The following is a 20,760-nucleotide window of genomic DNA, read 5'->3' as shown; positions in this document are numbered from 1 at the left end:
CCATATGGAAAACAGTCAAGTCAGAAGGAAAGGGGAGTAGGGAGAATGGGGAAAGAAGCAAAGTTCAGTTTAGTTGAGTCTGAGATACCAGTGGGATAACGAGATGAAGATAAAGAGCAGGTAGTTGAAAATGATATGATAATGTACAGACAAGCACTAAAGTCACACTAAGGAGCACACTGAAGAGAAATGCCAGTTGTATTCATTAAGTATATAAATATGAAGTGATAGTACACCTCTTTTATTTAACTTCCCCAAAATGACTAAATACTCACCATCTGCCACACTTGCATGATATTGTCTTCTGACACAGAACAGATCACCCAAGGTTCATTGGGATTCCAAGAGAAATCAGATATCTTAGCAGTGTGACCACCATGAATAAACTGAAGAAGGGAGGAAAACAAGATATAAAAAGCAGATAGAGGATATTAAATTACAGATTATTTCAATTGCTCAATGTTTGTACATACCAACAACTCTGGTGGCCCATCTTCTGCATCTTCGGGGGATTGTTCCTCTCCAATTTTACTAGCACAAAAAGATTTTCAAAAGTTAAAACGAATTTTTCCCGAGTACCTAATTTTGCAAAGTGTAAATAAAAGGAAATAATTCCACAAAAAAGTAACTAATACAAGACTTACCTTAAATCCCAGACATTCAGTCTGCGATCAGTACCACTGGAAGCCAAAATAGTCTCGTTGTGAGGTGACCACTGAACCTACAGAGAATGAAGGAAACAGAAGTTTTCAACTACAAAACTGAGTGAAAAGCACCTAAAATTATATTTAACAATTTACATTTTTGTAAATAAAAAGGAAGAATTCAAAGTACTTTAAAAAAATTGATTTATACAGAAAAAGAGAGGAAGAGGTGAAAGGGGGGGGGAGAGGGAGAAAAGAAGGGGGAGAGACAGAGAGAAAGAGAGATTTGATGTTCCACTTAATTATGCATTCACTGGTTCCTTTTTGTATGTGCCTTGACCAGAGATCAAACTTGCAACCTTGGCGTATTGGGATGATGCTCTCACCAACTGAAAACTACCTTGCCAGGGCCTCCAAGTATTTTAGACATAAAGTTAAAACTGACAGACAAGATAATTTTTGGTATGAAAATAACCCATTAGACCTAGGATATCAGCTTTTACTCTATTTGATCTTATATTTTTGAAGACCTTTTTATTTATTCTGGCCTCTAGCCAAATGTAATCAAATTCTGACCTAAGAACTATAGTACAGATCACACACACTATTTCCCAAGTACTTATTATGAATTCAGTGTTGTACATAAGATTAAAAATTACTCATTACAATTATTTTATTAAAATAAAGTTAGCTACTACATAGACAACTCACATAATTGTGAAAACTGTTTGGTAAGCCCTAGCTGGTTTGGCTCAGTGAATAGAGTGAAGGGTCCCAGGTTCCATTCTGGTCAAGGGCACATACCTTGGTTACAGGTCCCTTGCCCTGGTCAGTGTGTGTTCAGGAGGCAACCAATCGATGTGTCTCTCTTACATTGATGTTTCTTTCTATCTCTCCCTCAACCTTCAACTCTCAAAAATCAATGGAAAAATATCCTCAGGTGAGGATTAAAATAATGAAATAAAATTATCTACCTACCTACCTACCTACCTACCTATCTAAAAGGCTAATATGCCAATTGTCCCCTCAGGAGTTTGATTGCTTGCTATGTACGCCGACCACCAGGGGGCAGCGTGGAATGAAGGAAGGTCCCAGCCAGCAGCAGGGAGGCCACAATTGGCCCTGATTGCCAACCAGGTCTAGGGACCCTACCCGCGCACAAATTTTGTGCACCGGGCCTCTAGTAATCTATCTATCTATATAAAAGCCCAAGCGACCTTTACAGTGGAACCACCAGAACAACCAGTCACTATGACACGCACTGACCACCCTGATTGCCTGATCAGGGCCTGCCGGCCAACCTCCTGGTCCCTACCCTGGCCAGTGGGTGCTGACTGCCTGCCCGATGGGGAACGGGAATGGGGGGTGGATGGGGGAAGACACGGGTGGCGCCAGGCCAAGGTGGCTGTGGGTGGGGAGCGGGACCAACTGCTGGGGGAAGAAGGCCCAGGCTGGCCAACCTTCTGGTCCCTGAAGGCTTTTGAAAAACCTCTTTCTGGGGAGGCTTTCCTTTTCCCTCCAGCAGCGCACAATTCAAAGGCGCTAGCCGCAGAGCCGCCTGCCATGGAGCTGCCCGCCACAGAGCTGCCCAATCCCTCCCCACACCCAGTCGGATTGAGTCTGGCATGGCAGGGAGGACCACCCCGAGCCACTGCCCGCAGGCGGGAAGCTGGCAGGGGTCGGGCATGGACACAGGGGCCTTGAAGCTGGACCACCTGACCCCCAGCGTGCTCTCCGCCTGGAGGTGTCCAGTTGCAGACCTCCGACCCCATTAACTGGATCAGTGGTGGGGTAGAAAGCGACCCGGGAGGGTGAGGAAATGAAACGTGGGGCGAGTACCACGGGTGCAGTCCCCGCAACCTTCCCCTCCAAGGATAAATGCCGTGTTCCCTAACCTCCCACGTGCCGAGATAAATGTGAATTCACAAACAGGCAGGCTCCCGAGGAGCTTCAGCTGGGGGTACGAGAGGAATTACTCACTTCTGACACCCCCACCCTTTGCTTTAAGGCTGCATTCTCCTTCCCTAATACACGTTGCTTGAAGTACATGATGGTTTGTGTTTAGACATGTGATAAACATGGGGAAAGCAAAGTTTTGTGCTTTAGAACAAAAGAGTCTGGAGTCTTTGGGAGGGGTTGTCTCTCTCTCTCACTCCTTCCTCCCCTCTTCCCTGGCTTGGCAAATCTTCACGCAGAAAGTTAACCCTAGCTCCTCAAACCCACCCACTGGAGTGGCCTGTTTTGTTTTTTTCTCTCAAAAGGTTTTTTTCTAACCTCTAAACCGGCAGTTGGACATTCCCCGAGGGGTCCCGGATTGCAAGAGGTCACAGGCTGGGCTAAGGGACACCCCACACCCCGCCCCGTGCACAAATTTTGTGCATCGGGCCTCTAGTATATTATCTATATAAAGCCTAAGCGACCATCGCAAACGAATGAACGACCAAACAGGCTGCGTGGGGCGACCAGGCCGGCAGGGGGGACAGTTGGGGGCGACCAGGCCAGCAGGCAGAGGTAGTTAGGGGTGTACCGGCCAGCAGGGGGGGCAGTTAGGGGTGACCAGGATGGCAGGGGGGCAGGCAGGCAGGCAAGCGATTAGGAGTCAGCGGTCCAGGATTGTGAGTTGGACATCCCCCGCAGGGGTCCCAGATTGGAGAGGGTGCAGGCTGGGCTGAGGGGACCCTCCCTGGCCCCCCGTGCACGAATTTCGTGCACCGGGCCTCTAATAGTAGTAGTAATAATAATAATAATAAACTGTTTGGTAAGAAAGTCCTAGCTTCATGGTACAGATAAGAGGGCATTAGCAACCAGTATTTAAGGAAGAATTTGGATACCCTCCAGGCAACACCACCATTATAAACAAGGACAAAGAGATAGGGTGAGGCCCTAGCAGGTTTGCCTCAGTGGATAGAGCGTCGGCCTACGGACTAAAGGGTCCCAGGTTTAATTCTGGTCAAGGGCACATGCCCAGGTTGCAGGCTCAATCCCCAGTGGGGGGCATGCAGGAGGCAGCCAATCAATGATTCTCTCTCATCACTGATGTTTCTCTCTCCCTCTCCCTTCCTCTCTGAAATCAATAAAAATGTATATTTAAAACAACAACAAAAGAGAGAGAGATAGGGTGAAGACAAAATGTTCCTTGGAGCAAACTGAAGAGTAGAAAATAAGGTTGAGACTAAGTGTGTTAAGAGTATGGCTCACACAGAGCCAAGTTTGGATGCCATATTCACACACCAAAATTAATTCTGACGACTCTTAGGGTCTTAACACTCAACAAAACAATGTTTCTTTTCTAAAATGTGTGGGTTTTTTTTTTAATTGATTTTAGAGGGGACAGAAGAGGGAGAGATAGAGAAACATCAATGTGCGATAGAAACATGGACTGGCTGCCTCCTTTAGGCCCTCTACTGGGGATCAAGTCCAAAACCTGGGCACGTGGCCTGACTGGGAATTGAACCTGCCACCTTCTGGTGCACGGGACTATGTTCCACCAACTGAGCCATACTGGCCAGGGCCAATGTTTTACTACAGTGATACAAAACGAGCCTTTCTTCACTATAACATTTTAAATTCTTTGAAAGCAAAGACTGTAACATTTCTCACAGTACCCTTGCTATAAGCTTTGAATATAAAGATTATTTCTTGAATTGAGCTAGAGAGCTTTGCATGCTAAGAAAGGAGCTTAGCCCTAGCCAGTTTGGCTCTGTGGTTAGGGCGTCAGCCTGTGAACTGAAGGGTCTCAGGTTTGATTCCAGTCAAGGGCACATACCTCTGTTACAGGCTCAATCCCTAAGGCCCAGCCTAGGCACATGTGGGAGGCAACTAATCGATGTGTCTTTTTCACATCGATGTTTCTCTCTCCCCATCCTTTCCACTCTCTCTAGAAATCAACAGAAAACATATCCTTGGGTTAGGATTAAAAAAAAGAAAAAGAAAGGAGCTTTAGCCCTAGCCAGTGTGGCTCAGTTGGCTGAGTGATGCCCTGTGCACCAAAAGGTCGCCTGTTCAATTCCCAGTCATTGGAGGAAACCCAGCAATGTGCAATGTTTCTCTTTTTCTCTCTAAAAATACATTTAAAAAAGAAAAGCTTGCCCTAACCGGTTTGGCTCAGTGGATAGAGCATCGGCCTGCTGACTGAAGGATCCCAGGTTCGATTCTGGTCAAGGGCATGTACCTTGGTTGCGGGCACATCCCCAGTAGAGGGTGTGCAGGAGGCAGCTGATCGATGTTTCTCTCTCATTGAGGTTTCTAACTCTCTATCCTTTTCCCTTCCTCTATGTAAAAAATCAATAAAATATATTAAAAAAAAAAAAAAAAACTTAAGCTGAGGCAGAAAATATGGAGCCAGTATAGAATAGAGGAAAAACAACCCCAATTCCTAGAGATTAGCATAGGCACATAGAACATTTCTACTAATATAGCAATGGAATAAACCATGCCTAGTTGTACATCAAGGTCTTCTGCTTAAAAAAATTATAGCCTTGCCCTAGATGGTTAGCTCAGTGGATAGAGTGTCAGCCTGCGGACTGAAGGGCCTGGGTTCGATTCTGGTCAACGGCACATACATGCCCGAGTTGCAGGCTCGATCCCCAGTACAGGGTGTGTAGGAGGCAGCCGATCAATGATTCTCTCTCATCATTGATGTTTCTATCTCTCCCTTTTCCTTCCTCCCTGAAATCAATAAAATAAAAAAATTTAAAAAATAAATTATAGCCTTAACTGCTGCTTCTTTCTTAAAAAAATCCTCATCTGAAGCTATTTTTTCCTTTTTTTTTTTTTTTAAGAGAGATTGGAAGGGAGAGGGGGGAAAAGAGAGAAATATCATTGTGAGAGAGACATATCAACTGATTGCCTCCCGCTCACACCACAATTGAGGTATGTGACCTTGGGCAGGAATCGAACCAGCGATCCTTTGGTTGGTGGGCCAACGCTGTAACTACTGAACAAAACCGTCAGGGAAGCTTTAGCTTCTCTTACCTGGAATATTTCATCCTTATGTGATTCAAAGGAATGCAACTTAAGTTTCAGATTTCTCAGATCCCACAAGGCAACAGTCTATGTAAAGAATGAAAAGAAAGAGTAATCAATTTTTTTTATGAGAAAAAAACAAACCCCTAAGTAAAAGATCTCTGCATTCAAAAGAAGCCAGAGAAATTCACCCTGCTTTCTTTTAAAATAAACCAAACTAACCTTATCAGCTGATCCTGTGGCAAGAATGAATTCACTATAAGGATTAAAAGAAAGGCAGTTCACTTCAGCAGTGTGAGCATCAACTGAGTGGCTTGGTTTGGAAGTATTGTTTGAACGAGTATCCCAGCTTTAGTACAAAAAACAACAACAACAACAACAACAACAAAAACAGGAAAAAAATGTTGAAATGGGCAACTAAATATAAAACTTAGATAATTTATGAAGAAAAAATTTAAAAATGGATTCTACTCACATCATAAGTTTCTGATCATCTGCAACGGACCCAAACAGAGACTCATGGAGCAGATGCCAGGAAACATCTTCTACTACTGCTGTATGTCCTGTAAAGATGGTCTTCGCATCCACAACTTTTCCTTCCTTTGGAACAGCACTGATGTCCCATAGGCAGATGGTCTTAAATGCAAAATTAACTATTATAGAAAAGGAAGATTCTCACTTCCCCACATACCCCAGAAAAGAAACTGGTAACAAGCCCAGATTTGCTTCAAAATTGAAAGGATACACACATGGTCATCTGAAGCACTAAGTAAATGCCCACTCAGATTTGGGTTCCAAGAAAGCCCATAGCCTTCCTTCTGATGTCCACGGAGACGCAAGTCTGGGTTGCACTCGCCAGAAGGATCTGCAAAGTAAGACACATCAAGCTTATCCATTTCACTGCCTCTATGGATCTACTGAGCATAATGAAAATTTTATCAAGAGGTCTAAAGCTCTTGCCCAGCCAGCTTGGCTCAGTGGTTGAGCATCAATCTATGAACCAGCAGTTCACAGTTCGATTCACAGCACATGCCCAGGTTGTCGGCTTGATCCCCAGTGTGGGCCGTGCAGGAGGCAGCCGATCAATGATTCTCTCTCATCACTAATGTTTCTATCTCTCTCTCCCTGTCCCTTCCCCTCTGAAATCAATAATATATATTTTTAAAAAAGAGCTCTAAAGCTCTTAATATTATAAGCAATACAGACCTATTATGACCAAATATACAATGCTTAAGCTGCACCATCATTCTGTTGTAAAGAAGCATTTTTTCACTTAAAGTTGAAGAATATCCACACATATCAATATAAATGACAAGATATTAAGTTATGCAAGGAATAACAAAAGCAACTAAAAGACTGAGTGGAGCAATGTATTCCACAGTGACTCATTTGTATTTGAATTGAAGAGAGCAGGTACCTGGTTTAGAAGGATGTTTTGTATAGTCAAAAACAAGAACATCACTGGATGGAGTCTTTGTTGCAATGATGCATGGGTTCTGTGGCATATAACGTGCCCTGTTTACTTCCCCTTCATGGTTGATCTTGATTTCTATTTCAATTTTTCCACTAACAGAGCCAAAACCTCCAAATTCTGTAAATAAGAAATTAATTGCAAATGAAGACAAAACAAGAACTACTCTCTATATATCATTCAAAGCATTACAGACAAGGCTTTTTATCAGAGAGTTGGCATAATACTCGAAGTAATCTAGACATTTGTTAGCACCATAAAGTGCTTTCACATCCTTTATTTTGATTACCACAACCCTACAGAGTAGGGAAGATAGTTATTATCTCCAAAAATTTTACACAGAAGGGTGACATGACTATGGCAGAACATAAACTGAATTCCTATTTTTCTGATTCTGAGCCTAGTACACTTTCAGCTCTCGTAGTTATGTACCTAATAAGAGTATATATTACTATCTAAAATTAAGAAACAGCCTGGCCTTGTGGCTCAGTGGTTGAGTATCAACTTATGAAATTGAAGGTTATGGTTTGATTGCCAATCAGGGCACATGCCTGGGTTGCAGGTCTATCCCCAGTAGGTGTGCAGGAGGCAGCCTATCCATGTCTCTCTCATCATTGATGTTTCTATCTCTCTCTCCCTGTCCCTTCCTCTCTTAAATAAATTAAAAATATATATTAAATAAATAAATAAAATTAAGGAACACTATGGACTCCACTTCAAAAGTAGGTTCTCAATAAGCAGTTTTCAAATCTCATTTAAAGTACCAAAAAGTGTGCTGAGTAAATAAAACCCAAGTTACTATTTTAATGAATATGAGTACACAATGTGCTTGGTACTAAAGAGTCCCTCTTATACTATTTTTAAAGCTCCAGTTTGGGGTAATCTTTCTGAAATATCACACCGTATCTTCTTCCTACACAGTTTCTCTTAGTCCGGTGAGGAAAAACAGAGCCACAAGAGCTCTTTCATTTTTCCAATCCCCCACTTATACTTGGCAACCATAGTCCCTGGTTGAAATAAACCAGGTAGGCAAGGACTAGACAAAAGCATTTTTAAAATTCATATTTGACTATTACATGCCCTTAGAGTTCTCCCAAGTACCATTATAAAATGTAAAACACAACATTATTTGTGATTATGTAAATCTTGGCAAACATAATATAAACAAAAGCAGTCAATGATTAGTCAAAAGAATTATACAAGACAGCATGATAAGGTACCTAAGTAAGAGTCACACCTTAGCCTAACTGACTCTGCCGCTTACTAGCTTGGAGTTTTGGGGAAGGCCTTCAATTTCTAAGCCCCAAATACCTTATCCAAAAAGCAAGTTCTGGGAGTAAATGAAAATGCTATCAACAGCACTGTTATACAAGTATTATACTCTGAAGGATAAAAATCTTTTCAAAAAGCAAAGACATAGATGAGTAATATGGCTAGCAGATTAGATAACTTTCAACTTTAAAATAACTTTTACAAGTTGAAAACCAAAATTTTCAAAGAAGTTAAAAACCTAAAAATAGAAGTTCAAAATAGACTCTAAAAGAGAAAAACCCACATTAAACAAGTTTTTTTTAAAGACCTATAGATCATGGAACACCTACAATTTAAAAAAAGAAGGCATATGATGCATGATTTCAAGGAACTTTTTGTCCTAACATGGGGACACAGCCCTAGCTGGATAGAGCAGCGGTCGCCAACTGGCGGTCCACAGACCACTGGTGGTCCGTGAGGTCCGAAAGGTGGGCAACCCCAGGTTTAAGGAAATCTTTGGAACAGCGGTTGCCAACCGGTGGTCTGTGGACCACTGGTGGTCCGCGAGGTTCGAAAGGATGGCAACCACTGGGATAGAGTGTCAGCTTGTGGACCAAAGGGTCCTGGGTTTGATTCCAGTTAAGGGCACGGAACTTGGTTGCAGGCTCCTCCCCGGCCCGGGCCTGGGCCCAGGTCAGGAAGCAACCATTCAATGTGTTTCTCTCACACCAATGTTTCTCTCTGTCTTTCCCTCTCTCTTACACTCTCTCTAAAAATCAATGGAAAAATATTCTCAGGTGAGGATTAACAACACACACACACATATACAACAAAACAAACAAACAAACATGGGGACATAACTACAGATGAAAAAAGCTTAACAGTCAGAAAAGAGATACCAATAACAAGGGAAGAGCAGTAAGTGATCATTACAAAATATGGGTTATTTCAGTACTGGGTATATACTAAACAGAGGGCTTCCCTAACTATAAGAAATCAGTATAGGCCTAGCCGTTTGGCTCAATGGTTAGAGCGTCAGCCCTCAGAGTGAGGGTCAAGGGTTCAATTTAAGACTAGGGCATATACCTGGATTGTAGGCTCGATCCCCAGTCCTGGTTGGGGAGCAGGCATGAGGCAACCAACTGATGTGTCTCTCATATCAATGTTTCTCCCTCTCCCTTCCACTTTTTTTTTAATTGATTTTTTACAGAGAGGAAGGGAGGATAGAGAGTCAGAAACACTGATGAGAGAGAAACATCAATCAGCTACCTCCTGCACACCTCCTACTGGGGATGTGCCCGCAACCAAGGTACATGCCCCTGACCGGAATCAAACCTGGGACCTTTCAGTCCGCAGGCTGACGCTCTATCCACTGAGTCAAACCAGTTAGGGCTCCCTTCCACTTTTTAAAAATCAATGAAAAAAATAACAACAACAACAAAATCAGCATAGATAATTGAGGTTTTATAAAGATGAGGACTTATCTATTAAAAAATAATTAGAATATGTGGAATATAACGAACAAAATAAACTGATGAACAAAATAGATCCAGAAACATAGAAGCACAGAACAGACTGTGGAATCTCAAAGGGAAGGCAAGGGAGGGAGATTGGGTGGGTAGAGATCAACCAAAGAAGTTGTATGCATATATGCATAACCCATGGACACAAAAAATAGGGTGGAAAGGCCTGGGGTGAGGGGGCGGGGCCTTTCCACCCTATTTTTGGGTGGAAAGGGTCAATGAGGGGGGAAAAAGGGGATTTTCAACAATAAAGATAAAATAATAATAATAATAATTAGAAGTTCAAGTTGAAGCTGATCTGTCAAAGGCCAAACTTGAAGTAGAAAGACTGTGGTCCTAACGTAGTCATGGGTCACTTAACAACTGGGAAACATTCTAACAAATGTGTTAGGTAACTTCATCATTGTGTGAACATCATAGAGTGCACTTACACAACCCTAGAATATCTAGCCCACTACACACCTAGGCTAGTTATATGGTATAGCCTACTGCTCCTAAGCTACAAACCTGTACGTATAGCATGTCACTGTACTGAACACTGCAGGCAACTGTAACACAATAGTACTTGTGTATCTAAACAGAGAGAAGATACGGTAAAAATACAGTACAAAGGATAAAGAATGGTAGACCCGAATGAGGCATTTATCATAAACGGAACTTGCAGGACTGGAAGTTGCTCTGTGTGAGCTGGTGAGTGAATGCCTAGTATATTACTGTACACTACCACAGACTTTATAACACTGTCCCACGAGATCTGCCCCTGCTGTCTTGACAGGGTCAGAAACAGAACATCAAAGCTGTCAATGCAGCTCTGTGAACAGGGATGTGGGCTGGATTGGAAATACAGAGGAGAAACTGGCTAGGTAAAGTGTAGATGACCATTAACAGTGACTGTCAGGAGGCCTAAAGATTAGCAGGAATAAAAAATCAAGATGGAAAGATAAAAGAACACTGAAGATTGTCTTAGCAATGTGGTTTTGGCTCTTGCATAAACAGTGGTTAGATTAAGGAACTTTGTGGTACTCATAAAAAGAAAAAGTGGTTAATATGGAGAGTGTAGAACTACAGACTCAATTTTATTAATCTTCACTTGAGGATATGTCTCCTTTTTTTTAAAGTTTTTTTTTTTTTAAATATTTTTATTGATTTCAGAGAGGAAGGGAGAGGGAGAGAGACAGAGACATCAATGATGAGAGAGAATCATTGATTGGCTGCCTCCAGCAGGCCCTGCACACCCCAACTGGGGATCGAGCTGCAACCCAGGCCTGTGCCCTTGACCAGAATCAAATCCCAGACCCTTCAGCCCGCAGGCCCATACTCTTTACACTAAGCCAAACCAGCGAGGGGCACCCACGGATATGTTTCTATTGATTTTTAGAGAGAGAGAAAGATGGGAGAGAAGGGAGAAAAGGAAGGGGGAGAGACACAAATACAGAGAGAGACACACACAGAGAGAGACAGAGACATTGATATAAGAGAGAAAACTCCATCGGTTGTCTCCCATACGTGCCCTGACCCGGAACAGGGATCGAACCCCAACCTTTTTTGGTGTACAGGACAACAATCCAACCAACTGACCCACTGGGCCAGGGCTCAATATTTTGACTTTGGAAATTTGTTTTTGGCTTCATTAAACTTATCTGGCACAAAGGACTCTCTCTGGCATTAAATTGATGAAGAAATAAAACTTATCATAACCTGAAAATATTTCCAAAGTACAGGGACCAGATGGCTTCATACTACTACAGGAAGCTTTTACTAAAGTGGCAGTGGCACTTAATACTTGTTAAGGCAGATCCTGTGGACCTGTGTGCTTGTACAGGATCTTAGGTCCTCAACAAAGAAATGTACAGCAATGTACTCTGAAGACCATTCAAACTAGAACTGGAAGGGAGGTAAATGTCCTCTGTATATATAGCGCTGGGAGGACAGCCTCTTCTGTGCCACAACAGTCAGTGGTTAACTGATTGGGATGTAATCTGCACACTCAAAACTGAGGTGCTCTGAGAGGGAATCTACTGCCAACCCCCACAGATATTGTACCTGTCACAGAGGAAAAAATTCCTGAACCATATATCCTTCCATTTCTTCAAGGAAATTCAACTCCATTATAATCTTATGGGAACACTGTCGTATATGTGGTTCATCATTACCAAAATGTCATGTGGAGCATGACTGAATAGTAAAATGAAAACTATCAAGATTTAACTGTATCCCTATCTTGTTGCTCTCTATATAAAACATTTTAAAAATTTGAGGTGTAACATAATACAGTTAAATGTCTAGCTTGACAAATTTTTACACAAGTATAATACATCAAGGGAACCACCACCCATCAAATATAGAACATACAGCCCCCTAGCAGGCACTGTCATGTCCTTCCCAACCAAGCTCCTCCCTCTACAAACTTAGATAACCAGCATTCTGATTTCTACTATACCAAGTCACTTTTTGAGCCCGTAAGCATTTTGAAACTAAGAAGAATAAGTTCTAACATCCTCAGTCAAATATTTAATTATCTTATCAGAATTTAATAATAGTTTATTATATATAATTGAGACAGAAGTTTAAAGCTATCTTAAAAACAACACATACACAAAGCTAATTCCCCAAATAAGTTGTTAAAAATATACTTTCTAATGTCAAAACAAGACTAAGCCAGTTTTTACTTCTTTCACTTTGAAAGTTCAACGATATTTTGAAGCTATCTGCCATCAATTACCTCAAATCAAATAGGAGCAATTAGCTCATAATCAATTACAATAGTTCAAGCTAAGTAAGAGACAAGGACGTTTTATCTGGCCAAGGAGAGACACTAGGAAGCTATCTAGTAGACATTAGGTTATATCTACTTCTACCACTGTTGAGACCATATGGAGATAGGACCCCCTTCCCCAACACACACTTTAAGCACCAAGGCTATCCAGTGATCTAAAGATTTTGGGGGTGAAGAGGGGGGAGGGGAGAAGAGAAGTAAAAAGAAGAGAAGAGAAAGGAATGGGTGATGATATGTTGTGTAACCTTTGGGCAAGTTACAAAACATCTGAGTATCAGCTTCCTTGAGGATTAATTACGGTGATTTATACTGTATAATCATACAAATATATCATACACATTACTTTTTTTTCATTGTTCTTTTACTAATAAGCATTAGTAAGAGAGCTAAATGTATCATTGGAACATATAAGTGAATTGGTTTGATGTCACTCAAATAACTCAGTTACCAGAAAAATACTTGAGTATACAGGTTAAAAGATGCCATTTTCAAAAACTAGCAGAGAAAATGGATTAGCCAGCAAATGGCATTTAAAAAATCGCTAACCACGGAGAAAAACACTTGAATCCCTAATTCTATAACTAACACCAGAAAGATTAAAGTTTTAATGGTCAAAACTTAAAAGTACCAGAAAACAACAGCTAACTATTTTAAAAAACCTTGGAATAAGGTCTTTCAAAATCTGAAGGATATCAGAACAATGTTGGACAATTAAAAACACATTGCTTCTAGACAAGCCTTTAAGATTATAAAATTAATCCACAACCTATTTATTCGGGATAACCTACTTTATCCTTCTATATAATAAAAGCCCAATATGCTAAGTGTCTGGCTGTCTGTTCAACCAATCAAAGTGTAATATGCTAATGATATGCTAAGGCCGCTCAACCGCTCACTATGATGTGCACTGACCATCAGGGGGCAGATGCTCTGACTGGTAGGTTAGCTTGCTGCTGGGGTCTAGCTGATCGGCACTGAGCAAGATGGGCCGGACACGCCCTAGAACTCTCCCGTGGTCCCTCCCCAGCTGGCCAACCTCCCGCGTTCCTCCTCGGCCCTGATTGTGCACCGGTGGGGTCCCTTGGCCTGGCCTGCGCCTTCTCACAATCCAGGACTCCTGGGGGATATTGGAGAGTCAGTTCCAGCCTAATCCCACAGGCCAGGCTGAGGGACCCCACTGGTGCACAAATTCGTGCACCAGGCCTCTAGTACATAGATAATAGAAAAAAGAGCAAAAAACATAAATAGGCAGATCAAGACAGACAAAGACAAATATTTTAAAACAAGTTCAATATCATGAATAACTTAAAAAGCAAAATGAAATAAGACTATAGTATTAACTTCAATGTTGGCGAGGGCATAGAGAAACACAAATACTTCTGCTATTGGTAAGCAATTTAGCAGTATCAATTATACTTGAGAATGTTCTTGCTCTATGATAAACATTACACTCAAAATTATTCTACAGCAAAACTACCTAAGTTGTGTGCACAATTGTTTTTGAAGCCAAAAGATTGGAAACCACTTAAATGTCCATAAATAAGGATGTTAATTATGGTATAGTATACAGCCATCAAAAAGAGGTAGGTTTTTGCCCTGGCTGGTATTGCTCAATGGTTAGAATGTAGGCCCACAGACCAAAGGGTCTCGGTTCAATTACTGATAAAGGGCATGAACCTGGGTTATAGATTCGATCCTGACCCCAGTCAGGGTCACGTGTTAGAGGCAACCAGTCAATGTGCCTCTCTCACATTGATGTTTCTCTCTCCCTCACCCTCCCTTACACTCTCTCTGAAAAACCAATGAAAAAATATCCTCAGGTGAGGATAAAAAAAAAAAAAGAGGTAGGTTTCTATATGCTTACACAGAAATCGTCCAAGATACATCATACCAGAAAAGAATATTCTATGCTGTATCCCCAGTACCAAGAAACATGCCTGACCTACAATAAGTACTTAACACATCTTATGAACGAGTAATTCAATAAATGGGATAAATCATTCCGAAAACTATGTATCAATTTAAGTTATCTAAAGGGGACAGGTTTATGGGGGTTCCCACATCGTTTTATATTTGCTTTGATATTTAAAAACAACTTATTACATTTTGTCCCTAAATAGTAACCAAAAATCCTAAAGAAAATTTATCTTTATCTAATAAAAGGCTAAAAGAGTTAACTAATGAGTGGCATATCCAGGTCTCCAGCCCAAGTCTAAATTCAGGGTGCCCCCTCCCCCCAATTACTAATGCCTACCCAGAAAATAACTTTTCAGTAATCTTATCTTACAGCTATACACTTGGGTCAGTGACACAAATATTTGCTGACCTTTATCCTAAGAAGTTATTTTGCATTCTGCATCATCCTAAGCTAAATATGGAATGCTCAAAAGATCAACTGCACATTACAATACTGGAAAATAACTGGAGCCCAAAATAACTTAGATAAAAGAATGGATTCTGCTAATCAGAAGAAATCTAAAATAATAAAAATTAAACATCTATTTATTAGAGCACAAATCTTAGAGGCTATCTTCTACTTCTCAGTAATAATTTGAGTTCAAAGACAATAAAGGAAACTCACTCACTGTACCTCTTCTAAGAGAAAAAGTATTTCATGAAAAGTTAAACCCCTATCTCCTAAAATTAGGATATAATTAATGGCTCACTTAATTTTTATGTATGTAGCGAGGGCCATAGTTGTCATTTTTACCACTTCAAACCTAGAAAGGGTAATTTAAGCCAGTGTTTCCAAATCTTTTTTCCATTATTGCCCCTCTAAGAAACCTTATAAGACATTTTCTTGACACCCATGATGAAATTTTAATACCAGATATACTGTATTATCTATTTACATATGCTCTGTATATCTGTGCTTTATACATTCAAAGAATAAGGTTGTTTTCAACCACACCTTTCCCCCAAAACCAATTTTCACCCCCTTGGGGCAGTATGTCCCACATTGAAAATGTGTGCATGAACAGCAATAATATATGGTGGGTTTTTGCTTCTTTCAATTCTAGAAATACCCCCAGCACTAAATTTAGTAGAGGAAGGTTTATAGAAAAGGCACAGAACCAACTTTGTGTTAAGTATGTATTCTGACAGCTAATAACTCTACTGCAAAGTCAGGCTTTCCAAAGCTTAACATCTTGTTTCTATCTTGAGACTCCTTTATCATATACTGAACATTCTTTTTATGACAATTCAAAGATATGAAAAATATATCTTATAGACTCCTTCTTTCACTTTTAAGATTCCTACCTCCTTTCTCACTGTCGTAGTGTGAAGCATCAAACTGAGCATCATCATTAGGGAGTTGCACACTGGCTATCACAAGGTGGTTTTGTTCATCCGATGTGTGTGTCCCCAGGACAAGTCGATGAATGCTGAAATCTTTCCCTTCTGGTCTGTAATAGCAATATATGGTCACCATTCAAATTAGTAACAAATACATCTATGCAAAAGCACTATTACAACAAGGTCTTGGGAAGAGGAAATCATTTTCTACTTTAAAAAAGAAATGTTTTTATTGATTTTATTAGAGAGAGAGAGAGAAAGGGAGGAGAGAAACATTGATTGCCTGCCTCCTGCATGCCTCCTACTGGGAATCGAACCCGCAACCCAGGACAGGAATGGGATGACACTCAACCAACTGATCTACACCAGCCAGGGTCATTTTCTACTTTTAATGTAACTTCCATAGAGCCAAGTACAAGGAAGATTACATAGCCCTAAATTTTTTAAGTACAGTAAATCCTCAGTTAACATGGATAGGTTCTGTGACTTTCAGCAAAATTACATATACAATAAAGCCAATTTTACCACACGCTAAAGTATATAAACAAAAGTTAAGTTCCTATGGCATCTCATCAGCTTGAGAATGAACAAAACATTATTCAAGGACCAGCTGTATTTAACTTGATCAAAAATTTACAATTGTTTTAGGGGAAAAGTCTAACAAGATAAAATGGGAATTACTCATCTATTACACACTGGTTGGATATAAAGAAAAAATTGTTGGGTACACTAACATTTTAGGTTACTTCTTTAGGTTAACCTCATCAAAAAGGAAAGGAAATAACATTAGTAAATTAATTGCTCAAATATTTCCTAACTGCTTGGACACACTGCTCCAAAAATAATGGATGCATAATGATTAAGACATGATTCCTGTCCTCAAAAAACCCGGGACAATTAGGCAGTCATGTACACAAATGACTAAAACACAAGTCAATATACACCACATGAAAGGTACACAGGAATACAGCTGGAAGATAAGCAGGTAGTCCAAAAAAAAGGGAACTAAGCAAAGGGGAAGGTCTACCAAGTGCCAGACACCATGTTAGGCATTGAATATAATTTTTATCATTGAAATACCATAACACTACAAAGATTAAACAGCTTGCCTTAGATCACACAACTACTAAGTAACAGAAGTAGGACAAGTCCAAATCTGACTCTAGGTATGGGAAAGCACAGTGGGAGAGAAGGCTAAGAAACAGATTAAATTTAGACTCTAGGCAGCTGAAAATCCACCAAGAGCCAGAAGTTAGGTCTAAGATAACCAATATGAATTCCTCTGCAAAGAGGTAATGGACATCTATATATTAAATAGAAAAAGTATAGGAAAGAAAAGAGGACTGTCAACAGAAAATTGGGAATGCCTGTGGTTAGAAAGTTAAAAGAATCAGAGGAAGTGAGGGAAGAAGGAATTTTATAGAGCTACAATTATTTTTTTTTAAAGGATGCGAATAAACATCAAATTCAAAACATATACACAAAAAATCTAAACACTTGGCATTAGAGATGCTTGCTTATAAGTAATCCTCACCATTACTAAAACAACAACAGAACGTTGTTATATGAGAATAATACAAAAAAGGGAAGGAAAAGGGTAGGGTATTTGGATCAATGTCAAATATTACAGAAAGGTTTATCTATCTGCTAGAGTAGAAAGCAACTAAGATGATAGCACAGATTTTAGCCTTTAAGAATTTATTCTAATTCACTGCTTTGCAAACCTAGCTAATCACTACACTGTATGGGAGGCTTTGGGATTCCAGAATGATTTAGTAGGTATGGGGTGACCAATATTTGGGACCCACTGGTTCACTATAATTTGGCACGTGACTGGTAAATCTGGAGTCACCAACCATTTCTCATCAAGTATTCTGCAACAAGTTCCTGAATGCTTTGAACTTGTTATAGGTTCAAGTTCTATATGAGAACCCCTGACAGAAAGAACTCTACTTCTGCTGAACTCAAGTAATTTTTCTAAACATTTGAATAATTTATTTTTCAACTAGAGGCCCGGTACACGAAATCTGGGGGGAGGGGAGGTCCCTCAGCCTGGCCTGCACCCTCTCCCAGTCTGGGCGCCCTCGGGGGATGTCCAACTGAAGGCTTAGGCCTGCTCCCTGTAAGCCCGCAGTCGCAGCACTGCCCCAGAGGCGGGAGAGGCTCCTGCCACCACCACTGCGCTCACCAGCTGTGAGCCCAGCTTCTGGCTAAGTGGCACTCCCCCTGTGGGAGTGCACTGACCACCAGGGGGCAGCTCCTGAATTGAGCATCTGCCTCCTGGTGGTCAGTGCATGTCATAGCGACCAGTAGTTCCACCGTTCGGTCGATTTGCACATTGGCCTTTTATTATATAGGGTAGGATTTTTTATTTAACAATATTGTTAGTTTCAGATGCACAACACAGTGATTAGACATTATATAACATGAAGTGATCACCCTGATAAGTCTAATACCCTGACACCATACATAGTTACTACATTACTGACTATATTCCCTGTGCTGTAGTTTGTATCCACTTGACTCTTCTGTAACTACCAATTTGTACTTCTTAATTACTTCACCTTTTTCACCCAGCTCCCCAACCACCCTCCCATCTGGCAACTGTCAAAATGTTCTCTGTATCCGAGTCTGTTTCTGTTCTGCTTGTTTTGATTCCACATAAGTGAAGTCATATGGTACTTGTTTTTCTCTTAACTATTTCACTCAGCACAATACCCTCTAAGTCCCTGCATATTGTTGCAGATGGCAAGATTTCATTCTTTTTTATGGCTGATTCTGATGATCAGTTGAATATGGGAACTCCTGGTAACGATAAAGCTCCCAACTCTTAAATTCCTAGGTATTTATTATGGTTTTGTTTAACAACCTTAGGACAGAATTTCCCATTTTTAAAATGCTATTGCAAAGGTAACAACCTCGTTCTTAACTTATTAATAAAATCTATATAAACTTTTAAAAATCTTTATCAATTTTCTATTACTTGTTGAGTGAAGCATAGACTTCTAATGACCTAAGATAGAATTTATTTTTTAGTATACATAAAATATAATTTTTAAAAAAATATGGAACGCTTCACGAATTTGCATGTCAACCTTGCGCAGGGGCCATGATAATCTTCTCTGTATTGTTCCAATTTTAGTATATGTGCTGCCGAAGCGAGCACCATAAAATATAATTTTTAAATGTTGTTCCAAAACTAGAAGAGTTTTATAATAGAAAACCCATTATTCCAACTGGCACACTGGTTTTACTAAAACTTGAGCCTTTCCTCATACCCTGTTGAGGTAATTTTTCCTTCCTCTTATCATTTTATCTTTGCCACTCTCATGATAATTTAATGTTATGGGTTATACAGGCGAAGTCAAGGCAGGGAAGGATCTTATTTAAATTTGTATGCCTTGATAAGTGGCACCTAGACCCTCAATAAACATAAGCCAAATTAAGTATTTTATCTCCTCTATTAGACGTACATGAGTAAGAAATATATGCGATTAATCTCTCACCATGCATAATTCCTCATATGCAAAACATCCCACCTTCAGGTGTTAATTCTAAGCATCTTTCTAAAAGTGCTCTGAGAACATACAACTGTAACTACTAGTTACACGAGCTTTTTCAACTAGACTGTGCTCCTTGCAGGCAGGTACCATGTTGTATTCATCTTTGTATTAACCAGCTACAACCAAAGACTGTGAGATTAAAAAAACTGGACACATCATAACACTTCTTGTAAGATGACAAGTTATATGGCTATTCAACCCAGTATCAGAAAAAGAACAGCATGTTTTCTCTTATCAGTGAAAATAAAGTAATTTGACATTTTGCCCACTTTTTGGTCTAGAAAAAGATGTCACCAACAAGTTTTGATCATATGCCCTGTAAGGGTGACTGGAGAGAAAAAATAGGGAAAAATCAAGGTGCCAAACCTACACTGAGGACACACCAAAACCATGTTCAAGAGATTCGCATCACCTGGTTACATCTGGAAGCCACTGTGCAGTTAAGCTGGGCCACTCCAGAGCATGGGTCATCACCAAATCGTAAAGAAAAGGGGTGTTCTTTTTCCATATTTTGTACTCTTCGTTGATCACGCGTTCTTCTACTGCGTCATCAAAGGCTGCTAAAAAATTAAAAATAAATTTAAATTAGCGAACACAACAGAAACCGCGTAAACACTTCCAAAGCCACCGGTATGGCTCCTGAGTCCTGAGACAGAGCAGGTCCGTCCACATTTCCCCTTCGCGGAGGCGCCAACATCCCCTCCACCTCCGCGGGTTGGAACTCCTCTCGCGTCACCCGGCCAGACACTCCGTTAGCCGTTCGGGTAACGGCGCCCGGCCGCGCAAGCACGCTACCCTACGCCCAAGTCTACGGGACCTGTGAGGAGGCCCGAGTACCGAGCCCGGGGTGTAGGGAGCGGTGCAGGGCAGGCCGGGAGAGAGGCGTGTACACCGACAAGAAGCGCAAGGAGGGACCAAACACCCGCCGGGGCCCCACCGCCAGCTGCGCGCCGTTAGCCCGCCTCGCGGGGCTATTTCGCCTCAAGCCTCCGATGGTGTGGACCGCACTCAGCAGAGTCGGGCCTGCTCTCGCTGTTAGGCCGTGTAAAGGCCGCAGCGCCATTCCGGCACCCCTCCGCCTCCTGGGGTGACTCCGGCACCCTCACCTTCCTTGTCGGCCATGGCGTGCAGGAAAGCCAGGGGGATCCCGAGGTCTACCGTTTTGCGGGAGGGGCGGGGAAGCTACGGAACGCTCGCTCTCCGCGCGCGGCCTCTATTGTTTCCTGCTGTCCCTGCGTGAGGGCTGCTTCGCGGACCTTCGCGCCAACAC

General features: G+C 41.2%; 1 protein-coding gene and 1 non-coding gene across 3 annotated transcripts in view; both read right to left on the bottom strand.

The window, feature by feature from the left end:
* RBBP4 (RB binding protein 4, chromatin remodeling factor) overlaps nucleotides 1–20,760 on the bottom strand; it is a 27,681-nt gene extending 6,921 nt beyond the window's left edge. For both annotated transcript variants that reach the window (XM_028133360.2, XM_008156991.3), the window contains exons 1-11: nucleotides 20,597–20,760; nucleotides 19,903–20,050; nucleotides 15,892–16,037; nucleotides 7,027–7,200; nucleotides 6,359–6,474; nucleotides 6,085–6,245; nucleotides 5,832–5,958; nucleotides 5,619–5,696; nucleotides 645–721; nucleotides 474–531; nucleotides 276–386 (exon numbers count right to left, since the gene is read on the bottom strand). In XM_028133360.2, coding sequence (XP_027989161.1) covers nucleotides 276–386; nucleotides 474–531; nucleotides 645–721; nucleotides 5,619–5,696; nucleotides 5,832–5,958; nucleotides 6,085–6,245; nucleotides 6,359–6,474; nucleotides 7,027–7,200; nucleotides 15,892–16,037; nucleotides 19,903–20,050; nucleotides 20,597–20,612 — 1,212 coding nt within the window. In that variant the 5' untranslated portion in view covers nucleotides 20,613–20,760. The remainder of the gene's footprint in view (nucleotides 1–275; nucleotides 387–473; nucleotides 532–644; nucleotides 722–5,618; nucleotides 5,697–5,831; nucleotides 5,959–6,084; nucleotides 6,246–6,358; nucleotides 6,475–7,026; nucleotides 7,201–15,891; nucleotides 16,038–19,902; nucleotides 20,051–20,596) is intronic.
* Nucleotides 18,987–19,093, bottom strand: LOC114228206 (U6 spliceosomal RNA). The gene has a single exon (XR_003614319.2). It is a non-coding gene; the product is annotated as a U6 spliceosomal RNA (small nuclear RNA).

Source organism: Eptesicus fuscus, chromosome 9, assembly GCF_027574615.1.
Source record: "Eptesicus fuscus isolate TK198812 chromosome 9, DD_ASM_mEF_20220401, whole genome shotgun sequence".
In the NCBI taxonomy this organism is placed as follows: Eukaryota; Metazoa; Chordata; class Mammalia; order Chiroptera; family Vespertilionidae; genus Eptesicus; species Eptesicus fuscus.
This window is presented reverse-complemented; position numbering and strand designations above follow the sequence as displayed.